This window comes from Sinocyclocheilus rhinocerous, unplaced genomic scaffold (assembly GCF_001515625.1).
Source record: "Sinocyclocheilus rhinocerous isolate Xijiao unplaced genomic scaffold, SAMN03320098_v1.1 scaffold489, whole genome shotgun sequence".
NCBI lineage: Eukaryota > Metazoa > Chordata > Actinopteri > Cypriniformes > Cyprinidae > Sinocyclocheilus > Sinocyclocheilus rhinocerous.
Window position 1 is genome coordinate 140,328 of NW_015666177.1, and position 15,483 is coordinate 155,810.

At 38.0% G+C, this 15,483-nt stretch overlaps 2 protein-coding genes across 2 annotated transcripts in view; one reads left to right on the forward strand and one right to left on the reverse strand.

Annotated features, from left to right (window-relative positions):
* Window positions 1-3,702, forward strand: part of LOC107731994 (gastrula zinc finger protein XlCGF49.1-like) — a 9,598-nt gene extending 5,896 nt beyond the window's left edge. The window contains exons 2-3 of the mRNA XM_016543216.1: window positions 1,956-2,613; window positions 3,651-3,702. Of these exons, the coding sequence (XP_016398702.1) occupies window positions 1,956-2,613; window positions 3,651-3,702 (710 nt within the window). The remainder of the gene's footprint in view (window positions 1-1,955; window positions 2,614-3,650) is intronic.
* A 5,588-nt stretch (window positions 3,703-9,290) lies between these two features.
* LOC107731995 (gastrula zinc finger protein XlCGF52.1-like) overlaps window positions 9,291-15,483 on the reverse strand; it is a 7,556-nt gene continuing 1,363 nt past the window's right edge. The window contains exons 2-3 of the mRNA XM_016543218.1: window positions 10,610-11,671; window positions 9,291-9,451 (exon numbers count right to left, since the gene is read on the reverse strand). Of these exons, the coding sequence (XP_016398704.1) occupies window positions 9,291-9,451; window positions 10,610-11,671 (1,223 nt within the window). The remainder of the gene's footprint in view (window positions 9,452-10,609; window positions 11,672-15,483) is intronic.

The window sequence follows — 15,483 nt, forward strand, 5'->3', positions numbered from 1 at the left end:
CTCACCAGCAGGTGGCGCAAGCGGCTGTTGATGAAGACCAAAGCAACAGGTGGATTAAGTCATTCATTCACAAAAACTGAATGAATGACTTAAGTAGAAGTTTGGATTATCGGGGCCAGTATAAAACATGTGGAAAAGCTGATTGTGTGTATGTTTAATTCAACATCTTCGCTGTTTCCTGTAGCCTACATGTAAGCAGCGTTCTCTACCCCAAAGGAGATTATAATGCTGTTTTACCCAACGCTGAAGTACAGAACTAACATTACATCTGAGGAAGACATATATTGCTTTTGGTTGCTTAGTTTCCGTAACTTTGTATCATGGCTTGTGTGACGCTGTGCTGTAATACTGGGGATCCCCTCACGTCACACTCCAGGATTCCCCAACGATGCGTTAAGGCGCCTCATTGAACTAACACAGTGATATAAGACCTCAGAATACACTTTATTGATGATTATGCGAACTATATAGAGGCAAGCAAATGAGGTCAGAAGAACGCAATGCGCTGCATTTTCTTTATAATTGCTTTCCCTTACCACTGATCTATAGAGTCGACAGTCCTACAAAGATATCGGTACCACGATTAGTTTTAACAATATGCAACCACTTTATATCGACATAAAAAAGGAGTTCAAAACCGCCTAGGTGTATTATTGTTGCAAATTTAAACCGAAGAAAGTATTGACGCGCTATCGCACCCAAGGGACTGTCTGACAATTCCACCGACTGGGTTAAAACGTCCAATGTATTTTAATTAAAATGTAAAATAACACCGTCAAATTCTAAAGCTTGTATTGCTTATAGTGATTTTCTACAGGTGAGTAATATGCAATTATTTACATATAAAGATCCCTGGAAAGGGTTTTTCATGTTCCAACGGTTGTAGTACGTAGCTAGATACAAGACTGACCTATTACAGGTTATAGTTTTTTTTACTATTCACCAAAAGGGTTTTTTCCATGTTGTACAGGTTGTAGTACGTTGCTAGTTACAAGACTGACTTCATGTATGTATGTACCATTCACAATTATTTAAAACAAAAACTAAAAAATCTGTAAGACCCCAAAAGAGATTTTTCATGTTCCAAAGGTTGTATTATAAAATATTGATGTACTTTATGTACAGCAAGGGAGGTATTACAAAAATTTTACCTGTAGTAAGTCAGTCTAGTCACTAGGAATGTACTACCAACTTTTGGAACATAAAAAAAAAACTTTGTGAATTACAGTAATTTCTTAATAATTATATACTGTATATACAGTAAGGAATATATTGGCAAAATTTAAACTGTAGCAAGTCAGTCTGGTCGCTAGTAACATACTAGTAACATACAATATTTGGAACACGAAAAACCCCATTTTGGTGAATTGCTGTAATTTTTTTCTTAAAACGTGTGTAGTGTACATACTTAGGGAAAGTATTGTCTAAGGCGAGTTATTGGCAATATATTTAGTCCGTTTGAGTAAATTATTAATTTACTGTAAACATTAATTTAAATAAATTATTGTACTTCGTTTCGTTTTGAGGTAAATTTGATCAACCTGGGGCACCTTTCACGATTTCAACCAAGGGGAACGCGATCGCAATTTCTTCCGAGTGGAACCCCCCGGAACGTGATTTACCGAGGGGAACGCCAAACTCGTCTGTACTGGGGGGGGAACACCCCCTCGGGCTGCGATTTCTAAGGAGGGGGAACCCTCCCCCCACGAGAAGACAATGGCCAAAACGCTGTTACCTCGTCCAGTCGTTTAGTTGCAGCGCTCTGATTGTTTGTTTGTGTCATTTATCAGTAGTGACGCAGACTTGACACTCCTCTCGCAATCCCCATGACTGAAGCACTTCCTTTAATAGATTAGTGGATATACTCTCTAGCTTACATGTTGGTAAACGTTTTGATGTCTGTTTCTTTGTGCTATTTAACTGGGCTAACTTTCATTTGCCTTTTTTCACCATAGACCTCATGCCGCTGAAAGAGGAGTGCATAGTACCGAATGAAACAGAAGAGAAAGAACAATATGAGACTCATCATGATTTTAAAACCGAAGAATCTTTCGGTTGGTCACAGATTAAAGAGACTTTCTCACAAAAAAAATCGCCCATAAAACAGGAACTACAAGTTATTTCACCCCTTTTCACTGTGAAAAGAGTTTCAGTGAACATGGAAACCTTAAAAGTCCACATGAGAGTTCACCCTAGAGGGAAGACTTTTACCTGCCAACAGTGTGGAAAGAGTTTCAATCATAAAGGAAACCTTAACAGGCACATGAGAATTCACACAAGAAAAAAGCCTTTTACCTGCCCTAAGTGTGGAAAGAGTTTCAATCAAAAAGGAAACCTTAACGTGCACATGAGAATTCACACGAGAAAAAAGCCTTTTACCTGCCCTAAGTGTGGAAAGGGTTTCAATCAAAAAGGATGCCTTAAAGTGCACATGAGAATTCACACTGGAAAGAAGCCTTACACCTGCCAACGGTGTGGAAAAGGTTTCAGACATAAAGGAACCCTTAGAGTGCACATGCGAATTCACACTGGAGACAAGCCTTACATCTGCCCTGAGTGTGGAAAGAGTTTCGATCAACATGGAAACCTTAAAGTGCACATGAGAGTTCACACTGGAGAGAAACCATACTCCTGTCTTCAGTGTGGAAAGAGTTTTACTCAAAAAGGAGCTCTTAAAGTCCACATGAGAGTTCACCCTGGAGGGAAGCCTTCTACCTGCCCTGAGTGTGGAAAGAGTTTCAGTCAAAAAGGAAACCTTAATTACCACATGAGAATTCACACTGGAGAGAAGCCATACTCCTGTCTTCAGTGTGGAACGAGTTTTACTCATAAAGGAACTCTTAAAGTCCACATGAGAGTTCACACTAGAGAGAGTCCTTGTATCTGCCAAGTGTGTGGAATGAGCTTCATTCATAAAGGATTACTTAATGAACACATGAGAATTCACGCTGGAGAAAAGGGTTACGTGTGCCATCAGTGTGGAAAAGGTTTCAACCGAAATGGAACCCTTAAAGTGCACATGACAATTCACACTAGAGAAAATTTTACATGCCCTCAGTGTGGAGAGAGTTTCGATCTACATGGACGCCTTAAATCCCACATGAGAGTTCACACTGGAGAGAGTCCCTTCACCTGCCAACAGTGTGGAAAACATTTTACTCAAAAATCAAACCGTAACAGTCACATGAGAAGAGTACATGGCATATTTTCAACACAATCTTGATCAACACACGAGGATTCGTTTGAGAGAACTGTTTTATGTCATCGGTGTGGAAGGAGTTTCTCAGACAGGAATCATGTAATAATGTTATGATGTGTAGGAAGCTCAGAAGTGAAGACCAGGGCCCGTATTCTTAAAGATTCTAAAAATCCTCTCAGAGAGCTCTTAATTTATCTTAAAAATTTCTACGTAGGAGTCTTAGCTTAAGAGCAATTCAGGACCAATCTGAGAGCAACTCTGAGCGAGGAAAAGACAAAAACGTTAATCTTAGTGAGGAGGCGGGGCTGACCCCGTTGCTACGTCTGACACAGTCTTTTGAAGACTGTGATTGGCTGGTTTTTCAAAGGGAAAAAGAGAGAGTGCTTTAGTGTTTATTATAAGCCTTCACTTTTAAATTACAGGCATTCTATAACCGAACTCACATTTTCAGGACTCACAACCGCATTCTCAGAAAGCACGCGCTGTATGAACTGGACAACTAGTGCGAGAGAGCCGCTCATGTGTGGTTTCACTTTGGGCACAGCGACGGAGAAATGAGCCGTGTGTCATCTGAAGGTTTTTAGATCCAGTCACTGTTCTCCACCGGAGTAGTTTCCGTCAGTTTTGTTCTGTGCGTCACAGTGCGTGCGTGACTCAAATGCAGTGTCATGCGCGAGACGCAGAAAAGGATGCGAGTGCATATACGGGCTTGACTGTCGTTGCACGTTCATACAGACAGTATTCGAGACGCTAATGTAAGCTGCCGTTTGAACGGTACATTTCGAGACTGTAAGGAAATGCGGTTGTCAATCCCTAAAAAAACTGACAGTGTGAACGTGGTGTAGGAAACTTTTTCCTTGTCGAAGCAGAGACCAGGAGACTCTTGGGTATCTTCAGCAGAGTTCTTTATTGAGAACGCGCTGTGTGGCGCTGCAGTCATCAAAAGTCTGACTATAGCTCAGCACAGTAGAGTTTATATACATTTTAAGGGGGCGGGATTCATTCAGTAGAGGTGGCGACAATCTAAACAAAGCATGCAAATGCAATACAGGAATCAGCCCGTTACCGGAATTTCTCCAGCCCTGATCTTATCAGCATAACAGTGTCATTCAAATGCATAGGTGCTAATCCAATCAGCATAACTACTCAAAGACTGGGGCGGAGGCACCAAGAGCCATTACTTTGGGAGGTGGCCAACAACCCGGTTTAAATGCTCAGGACACCGTCAAACTATGCTTTTAGTTATGCTTCAAGTCATCCCTTTTAGCCATGCGGCTTTTTAGCTTTTAGCTTCTAGCCTTTTTGCCACCGCGTTTTGACTCTGCTTTTTAGTGCTCTTTGAGCGTGCTCTGGCTTACACGCCAGCAGCTCCTCTAAAACCATGAGGAGAAAACCCGTCTAGTTACTTCTATTCTTCTACTGTCTTTTCTTTTCCGTTGAGAGTTTCGTGTTCTGAGTTAAGTTTTGCCGCAATGTGTCTCCAAGGTGACCGCCTCAACTTTAACCAGCCCACAACTCCGCATCTTCAGCCAACGCCCAACCATTGGCTTCCCAAGACGTCACTTCAACGACTACTGAACTTCCAGCCAATCAGCAATCTCGGGAAACCCCCTTTCTTTAAGGGAACCCCCCCCTACACAGGCAATGCAAGTACCTCCAGATTCTAGCTGAACTGGTGCATTTCATATAAATTTTAACCTCATTGAGGAACTCAATGCGAGGGTTAAGTGATTGATGGTTGTTCAGGTCTATGTAATTGCACATATTGCTGTAAATGCGAGGGTTAATGAAGTGATTGATGGTTGTTCAGGTCTATGCAATTGCACATATTGCTGTAAACTTGGGATTTCACATTTTCATTCTCTTAAACTCATTCTTTCCTCACTTTCTGCAACTTGTGTGAATGCGTGTGTTAGAGTAGTTTATATGTCTTAGATTTATCCAATAAAGTCTTGTGTATTGAAAAGAGAAGTATCTTGTGTTTTGTGCTTACAAGTTAATGTCTTAAATGCCGATCTTGTTACTGTGCTAATAAATAGTGTTTTCACTATACTTTGGATATTAATATCCATTGCAGAATTTATGTTATACGGCTCGTTCAATGAATCGCTGGCCGATTAAGTAATCAGCCGCAAAACAGTGATTCGGTCCAAATTCCCTATAAAATCATAAATGATTCCCTTTGAGCTAAATTGACCTGTTTCCCTTACAGAGCTCTTTTAACGGTTAAGATGCTTTCTGAATTACTTTCTTCTTTACTAGGATCTTTTCTTTAATTTTAAGAGGAAACGCCCACATTTCTAAGATTTTTCTTAGAATTGTGTCACTAGGAGCAATTCTTTGCACTAAGAATTTTCATGAATACGGGCCCAGATCCCGGTTGCATGAAAGCCCTTAAGCTAAGAAATCCTTAGTTATAAGGTTAAAACCTAAACTCTTTCCATGCACTTTTTCTCGGGCAAGTGTGTTCACGTAGAGGTTTTCAAGGGCCAATGTGAATAAATCTAGATTTAAATTAACCTCATACCGTTCTAGTGTGCCGCCCACGGTACACTGCATGCTTTGAGGGTTAACTTCGTGAAACACAAAAAAACAAAAAGGTAACCATGTCATATATCTTTGAAAAGCTGAGATTCTTGTGATTCGAATTATGTTATTTTGACCATTTTTTTTTTGACCATTTAATGACCATTTTAAGATACAATCAACACAGCAGGTACAATCAGTGTCTTTGTCAGACCAACAACAACCAAATAAACAATAACAAAACTGAAGGAACTCACCTATGAAGCCTCTTGTTAGTCCACTAGTTCACTACATTCCAACAAAAATGGGGTAGTTATACTGTAAAGGGTCCAGACTATCCAATTCAGTGAAATATTTAGTCCATAACACATTTATATGTTGATAAACATCCACGGAGTGTAGGAGTATCATTTCAGATCAGCCGACGCAGCGCTCAAATCCTCGGCGCATTCTGCAGTATAACTTGTTTACACACAAAAACAACACGGAATAATCGATGTTAAAATGGCCGCTGACCTCTGCTCTTTTGATTGACACCTTATTTGAACCAATAGCTGCATCTTTGAGGTGACCACAAGCCTCGATAACCAACTAGCATCCAGGATTAGGAATGGAACAGCCTCTCTGTGATCGACAGTAGATCGATCCAATTGCATCAGAGTTTGCAAATGACTGTCGTTTCTGATAGCCAATGACCTTCTGAACAGAATAATATGTCACTTGAGTGGGCGGCTAGGATGTTTCGGGTGAAAGGGGCCGTGCGCAAAAAGTTAGAGTGACCGGTGCGTCTGCGCGTATAATTACGACTTGTCAACTCGTAAGTACGTACGTCCCGGGAGGACTTGAACGCAGCATAAGTTTCCTTAAAACGTAGCGTGCGTTGCAACTCTTTGATCTAGATTTGTCCCACAATGAGCAGAATGTTTTGATGAAGTTATCCCTTAGTCCAATGATGAGTAATTCACAATACAGTAGAAAAACGGAGAGACAGAAACAAAAAGAGTTCTTCTACAAAACAAACATAATTAGCATATAACAACATCCCATAATTTCATCGCTACTTAAACAATTATTCAGAAACACAAACAGGCAAAAATAAAGTGCCAGTGTTGGAAAAATGAAAAAGTGCCAGAAACCCTTTATCTCTTACTCTTACTCGTAATGTCCATAAAATGCAAATAACCTCAAATGAAAATTAAATAAAATTGTTAGGCTGAACTGAGTTGCACTTAAAGATGGAAGCATAAAACGTCCTAGTTTTGGGAGAACCCCCCCCCCGCATACGTTGTCTGATTGAGAACTTAAATGGAAGATCAACAAAGCTCCATTTGTAGCAGTCCCACTTTTATAACTTTTTGCCTCCTGTGAAATGTAATTAATTTTATTTTTTACCAGAAATGGATTCTGAATGTAAAGGAGAAACTGGTCTCCAGGGCTGAAGTGCACAAAACGATCTCTGAAGTTTCCAGTTAGTTTCTGTATGAACTCAGCCATCTAACATTGCCGTTGTAGTGGACAGCACATTCCAGGGCCCAGTTTAGGGCGGGGCCCCTCTCTGACCACTATAGTGCTACATTTTGATTGGATGTTGGTGGACTAACATAAGCAAACTGTCCTACACCATCAGATAAAGATCAACAGCCAGACACCTCTTATAGGGCAAGAAGAAGACCTTTGTTACAAAGCCCGGGAAGGACAGGACTTCTCATTGGTCAAAATGCAGTTTCTGCCCTTCACCCACCAACAGCCTGATTCCTAAGGTTTTGGCCTGTGACCGCCATAAAAATTCCTTAGGACCTCTGGATGCAGCAGCAGTGGGTGAAACAAAGAGGGATCACAGAGTTCCATCCAAATCCATTCATATCTATGTTCTCAAACCTAAAACTGATGCAAAGTACAACACACACATCTTATACTTATGCAGAGAAATAAGTATTCTCAGTGGCAGCGACGCGTAGTGCAACATCTTACACACACTCCATATAGACTAATGAATGCATGCATGAAAGTTCAATCTTCTTCCATCATGTTTGGACTTAATGTGTTCGTAACGTTGCCAAAGGTATTCTGGTCGTGGTTTGGTAAGTGAATAATGCATTGGTAAAGCTTTGGTGACACTTTTCTAAATGTGTGTTTGTACTATGCAAATAAGTTCCACAGGAGGAAAGAAGGGTGGGCCACACTGTGTCCCCCCACTCTGATGGAAACAGCCAATCACAGCCTGGAAATGGAGAAGCGCCAGATTGACAAGACACAAGTGTAATAAAATAGATTTTATTAACTAAAGATAGAAAAGAGAAGCTTTGTCAAGAATGCAACAACTACTAAATGAATACCATAAATGAAATATTCCTATTTCATTTATGGTATTCATTTAGTAGTTGTTGATTACTCTTGTCTATCTTTTGTTAATAAAATCTATTTTATTACACTTGTGTCTTCCTTGTGTTGATGATACAGAAAGAGGTTCTACAAGTTAGAGATCCCACCAATCTTTCTTATGTGATGTACTCATAACCACACCTTAAGCGACACGTGATCCAAATATCATAACGTCATTGGTGACGCGAGTACCCATCACTACACTATTTCACCTCCCTAGGTTGGCGAAAGCAAATTCACTACCCAGTGAAGCACTGCAGTAGGTCACAGTGTTTTCTTTGTGCAAAAAAAGTATTCTCGTAGCTTCATAGCAGTATGGTTGAACCACCGATGTGACGAATGCAAGCAGAATCAGCAGAAAATAAAAACAGACAATAACAATAAGATAAAATGAGTATTGAGTTTAATCAATTATTACTCAGAAGCAAATACAAAAAGTCAAAACATCTAAAGAGAAGAGGAGAAGCAACGTGTCTGGTTTCAAAGCTACATGAAAGTATATTTTACATTTGCATGGAAGAGTAGAAGTGGAAGAGAAACTAGATGTTCTAATGAAAAACAATGAAGAACAAGTTAAAGGTGGGGTAAGCGATTTTTCAAAAACACTAGGAAACCGATTCGGGCCGAATCGCAAAACAAACTTGTAGCCAATCAGCAGTAAGGGGCGTGTCTACTCGTGATGTGGAGGAGAGAGCGTTCAGTGCACGGGACGGACATTAGACGAGCCGAGCGATGACCAAAAGATAGAGATGGCGGATAAAAAAACAAAAGAGGAAAATGTCTGCGGAACAAAAGAAGGCTTAAGGCAAGAAGCAGGACCCGTGTAAATATCGGATCAGCTTTCCAGAGACACTTTTGGGGTAGGGGCGTGGGTGTTTTGGTGATTTCAAATGTCAACATTGGCTACCAGAAATCACTTACCCCACCTTTAAAAATACTATCAGATTCACATCTCTCTTAAAAGTGTCATGGCCTCTTTTTCAGCTCCCTGAAAGTTTTTCCAGTGTGAATTTTCTAGTGTTCTTTCAGATCATCATCTGTAGTAAAAGACTTCCAGCACTTAAAACACACACCGCCGTGTCTTTTCTGCTGTAATATTACGAATGAGTCTTCTCGTGTGTGAATCTTCGGGTGTTTCTTCAGGACTGATGCTCAATGAAACACTTCACTGCACTGCTCACCGTTAATTATCAGAACGAGAAGGCAGATGTGATTTCAGAGCGAAATTCCCAGTGTGAACTCTCATTTGGCCTTGATTCACACTGCAATCTTTTTTTTTACACTGAGGGCAGGTGACAGATTCTTTGGCTTCTGGTTTTCCTTTCTTGTTCACATCCATCAGGTCTAAAAGAAACATTAAATCATGTGAGATTTCAAATGAGAGACAAACGTGAAATGAAAAGTGATGAAAACCCAAAAGTCAAGATCACTGACGAGTTCATTTTAATCCATCAAATCTGCTCGACAACTGCTGTGCACGATTATGATCTATTTTAACGTCATGAAGATGATTTGTGTAATACATCACTAATTTGGTCATGAAACTCTACATAGTTTAGGCTTTTAATGTAATCTGCTAACAGTCGCATTGTTTCCTACACGGCACAGGCTTCTTCAGCATGATGAATGAAGGAATGAAGAATAAACACCGAGCTGTTTGTTCTTCAGAATCGTGACGTTTCATTCCGCAGATTCTGAATCAGATTTCATTCTGCTGTGAACTCTGATTGATTTCTGGAACTTCTGCCAAAAACAAACATTTCATTTTTAATAGATATGATGCGAGATCAATATTTCAGTTTATACACTTAAGTACTAAGACTAATTATATATTTAGTCAAATATACCCATTTTAGGGTATAACTGCATTTATGGAGTTGTTATCCTGCATCATATTTGTCAAAAGTCAACTATATTAAATAATAGTTTCATTGCTTGTAATTATACTATAAACCCTAGTAAATAGTATAAATATATAAGTCATAATAATGAGAAACCTTCTCATAATTATGGCTTAGCATCTCCTAATTGTTGTATTGTTGATTTATAATTGTTGTTTTAATTCCTACTTCCTCTTTCTGTTGCATAAAAATTTTTTTTTAATGTTCAACAGTAATACTGAGAAACAATCTCATAATAATAATGAGTTATGTTGTTATTTTCAGAAAATACATTTCGTAATGAAATACTTTCAAATAATGGTAATAATTAGATACTTTCTCATAATAACATGCAGAACATCCCATAATAATCAGATACATTCTCACAATAATGAGATACTTTCTTTTAATTATGTCTCAGTATCTCATAATAATAATGCTAAAATATTAAAGCAGATATCAAGCAAACAACAAAATGTCCTGTTGCTCACTGTGACTGAAAGGAATCTAACTTACTCAGAAGAGACTTACATAAAGATGAACAGCTTACAGTGATTTCAGACTGTGATTGTCTGTTTTGTATGAATGAATGAAGAAGATAACTGGACGAACCTCTCCTCACATGGTTTCTCCACTGCATGGATCTTCATGTGTATCTTCAGGTGACTTTTAAAAGCGAAACTCTTCCCGCACTGATCACATGTGTACGCTTTCTCTCCGCTGTGGATCCTCTCATGTCTTTTCAGATTTCCTGACAGACTGAATCTCTTGTCACAGTGTGAACACTTGTGAGGTTTCTCTCCAGTGTGGATCCTCTGGTGCAGGTTTAAGCAGCTCGCTGAAGTAAAAGTCTTGTCACACTCAAAGCACATGTAGTCTCTCACATCAGCATGCATTTTCTCATGTTTCTGTAAACTTTGCAGCTGTGAAAAACTCTTTCCACATTCAGAACATGAATGTGGCTTCTCCTTCGTATGAACTGCCAGGTGTTTCTTCAGGTCTGATGCCCAAAGAAACGTTTTGCCGCAGTGATCACATGGGTACATAATATCTCTTGTGTGAATCCTCATGTGAGCATGAAGGTATGATGATAGCTTGAAGCTCTTCCCACACTGATGGCATGTGAATGGTTTTTCTCCAGTATGAATTCTTATGTGATCCTCAAGACTTTGTTTTTCTGAGAAGCTCTTCCCGCACTGATCACATGTGAAGGGCTTTTCTCCAGTGTGAACTCTCCTGTGACGCTCGAGATGATGTTTATGTGTGAAACTCGTCCCGCACTGATCACACGAGAACGGCTTCTCGCCGGTGTGAACTCTCATGTGAAGTTTAAGATTACGTTTGGTTGAGAAGCTCTTCCCGCACTGATCACACGAGAACGGCTTTTCTCCCGTGTGAACTCTCATGTGTCCTTTAAGGTTTCCTTTTTGTGTGAAACTCGTCCCGCACTGATCACACGTGAACGGCTTCTCTCCGGTGTGAACTCTCATGTGAAACTCAAGATTATGTTTGGTTGTGTAACTCTTCCCGCACTGAGTGCAGGTGAAAGATTTCTTGGCTCTTCTTTTCTTTAAAAATGTCTTTTCAGTCTTCGAGCGACCCAAAGGTTTTCCTCCAGGTTTGACATGATGTTTCTCCTCCACTTCACTCAGTTCTTCACTCTCCTCGCTCTCTTCCATCAGGTCTGAAATGAAAAAAAAAGTTTACATAAATTTTCGGTAAATCTAAATAATTCAATATCAGGAACATGAAAGCACATGCAAAGAATGCAATGACTAACATTTGAAAGGATACTATGGCAAAGTTATCGCTTTCCTTATTCAAACCGATTTTTTTTTCATGAATATATGAAGAATGAAAGCTATATCATACACTTGGAAAATTATGAGCTATATCACTGCTTATCGACACTAGTGGTGTGACAATACACTGAGCTCATGAGATGAGACAAAATACAGATGCTTGGTTCACTAGAACGAGACAATGTTTTAATACTATTTGTAAGAAATTTTCATTGACAAAATATTTGTCTTTCAATTACAAAAAGTAAAACAATGCAGTTGGATTTTGAAATATTTTAACTAATCTAGGGCTGTAACTAATGATTATTTTGGTAATCAAGTAATCTGTACAATAAATGGCATATTTAGAAATAGGTTGATGTATTCTCCTGTGTTGGCAAAGGTTTACAAATGATTTACGTTGAAAATCTAGTGAGATAATGCACACTTGTTTTCCCAGATGAACGTTAAGCAATTCAAATTCACAGCATATGCAGAGGAAGAGTTTAGCCCCTTTCACACATAAATTACTGGTAAGTTACCGTTAATAGATCATGTGTGAACAGGACCTTTCCGAAAATCTCGGTAAATTTGTTCTCGCAATCATATCGTTCTTAAGGAGATGACATGATTACTCTGAGCTGTTTACAAAGCTCCGCTGCTTTTTAATTAGTTTTTCTATGTAAATATGCGCTAGATGGACATCTTTGACCATTGCGCCCCGCAGCTTTTTCAACGTGTCGCGCTTCTCCATTCAACAGCTGCGACTCTGTCTGATTGGCAGATTCTGATTGGCTAGTAATGTTAGTTTGGTTGAGAGTGAAAGCTGAGCTCCTCTCATACCACTGGTAGACGAACTCATGGACTCAAAAGTGATATCAACAAGTTTTGTTTAAATGTACGATTTTTTTTTTCCGCAGCCAAACGCTGCACGCTTTAAGCCCTGGAAAGGACATAAAAGTGAGCCATGATGTAACAAAGTAGACAACTACAATAAAATATTACAATTACTTAGATCAGCATATGCAGAGGAAGAGTTTAGCCCCTTTCACACATAAATTACTGGTAAGTTACCGTTAATAGATCATGTGTGAACAGGACCTTTCCGAAAATCTCGGTAAATTTGTTCTCGCAATCATATCGTTCTTAAGGAGATGACATGATTACTCTGAGCTGTAAGTAGACAACTACAATAAAATATTACAATTACTTAGATGCCTTTCAGTTAGTGCTGTCAAACGATTAATCACGATTAATCGCATTCGAAATAAGTGTTTGTTTTACATAATGTGTGTGTACTGTGTATATTTATTATCTATATATAAATACACACACATGCACGTATGTATTGTGAAAATATTTCCATGTATTTACATGCATATATTTATATTGTATATAAATATATTTAATATATAAACATAACATATTCTTCCTAAATATATATATGTGCATGTGTGTGTATTTATATATACATAATAAATATACACAGTACACACACATATATTACGGAAACCAAAACTTTTATTTTGGATGCGATTAATCGCGATTAATCGTTTAAACGTCTCTGAAACTTTCCAAAAATTATGTACATTGATCTTCCTATAATTATTTTTAAAACATAAATACAAATCACACATTTCGGTAGTGAGAAGTATTAAATATATGAAATCAATGACACAATTATCTAATTGTAATATTATCAAAATATGATAATATTATCAAAGCAAAGATGCAGTAGATCACTTCCATCAGCATCCCAAAGCTTGCACAGTCCTTTACCTCTTCCTGGATCCACATTTCACTCGCTAACATCAGGCAGCTTTCATTTATAAGCTGTTTATTGTTGAAGATCGCATTATTTTTCACATGCATAGCCTGACGTATCTTTCGCATCCCAAATATTGGTGAAGTGCAGAGAGTAACGAGGCCATTGGAATTCGCCAGTTTACTGCTATTTTCACAAATAATAGGCCTATTACTAAATTAGGTAATATTACCAAGTTTAATCTTTTTTTTTTGTGTGTGTACAGAATGCAATTTGACTTTTTTCATCTTCTAAGCAAAACCTTAATTTGAACTTATTAGTTATAAAATAACATGAACATCCAATAAAGACAATTAAAAACACAATAGACAAAACAACAAAAATAAAGACGAATGATGTTTGAGAGGTAACACGTCTTATTCCAATAGTTATAAAACAACTTTATATACAGTTTAATCAATTGAATATAATATATTTAATGCAACAACACATCTATTTGCATTAAAGCCCTTTTTCTCAACAAAAAGTGTTTCTAAACTAGTGTTTCGCGATATTTGAAGTATCGATGTAAAATTTATGTGCACAGAAAATCTAGAAATACCAAATTTTGCTATGAGTTCGATTGCATCATATAATAATTGCTGTTAATAGTGTTCATCGTCTGTTTGATTACGTCTTTAATTGATTTTTCCGTACATTTCTGCCATATGTACATTAACTGACAGTCACCACTGATAAGCTACCACTAAATATTGTAGAAACGTAATTTGCTGTAAAGTTGCTTTGCAACTATTTGTATCGTGAAAAGCAAAAAAAAGCACACAAAAAAAAAAAAAAGGAAAAAGACTGTTGACATTTACAAAAATGGGGCTGAGGGATCCCGGACCTCCCATAAGCATTAAGGGATCCCTTGGTTTTACAGTAAACTATAATACTTAAAACATGAAAATAGTGAAAATTTTAATTAAATAAAAAGTGTTCATTGCTGTATTAACTTTAGACCTGCTCATGTTGCATCATATTTCTTTTTACGCGTTTTTACAGCATTGCATGTTATAACCAATCACACATGATTGTGTTGAGCTTAGGAATGCAATGTCCAATCAGAAGCGTTCAGATGAGTCATCGCTGAAACACTGAAGTTTTGAACAAATTCTGACTGCAACTCGCAACTTCTCCCATTATAAGCAACAAAGTGCAGATGCATGTACGATGCAAGCAAGATCTTCATAAAGATTCATTTATGATAAAGTGTACGCGCAGCTTCAAACAGGGGTTTTGAGTGCTTAAACTCTGGCTAAGACTGAAGTCAGTGATCTTTCATGTAAATGTTCTTTGCTCGCTTTCTCCATAATTTACTCGCTGTTTGAATACCTGTGAAAATGTGAATACCTGTGTTAGAATTAGAGGTTACACTTTATTTCGATAGTCCACTTTAGACATTCTACTAACTATAAGTAACTTTGTAACTACATGTCAACTACATGTCAACTAATTCTCATTAATCTGCAACTACATGTCTACTAACTCTCAGAGTAGACTGTTAGGGTAGGTTTAGGGTTAGTAGAATAAGTTGACAAAGAAAGTGTTAGAAGATAGTCTTAAGTGTTAAGCAGACAGTCTACTAATACTCTACTAACTGCTAGTTGACATGTAGTTGCAAAGTTACTTACTGTTAATAGAATGTCTAAAGTGGACTATCGAAATAAAGTGTTACCGAATTAGAATGTTTTTCCTGAATTGTGATCAACTTCAGTCATATTAAACTATTCCGTGGTACTTGTCTAAACAGATGGGTTTATGATGTGAGTAGTTATATACATTATAGAGTACTTCAGCCTTACCATGCAGTTGGTTCACCCTCCGCCTATGGGTAAGATATTTAATTTGTGTATGTATATATATTTATATATACTGTATATATATATATATATATATATTTTTTTTTTT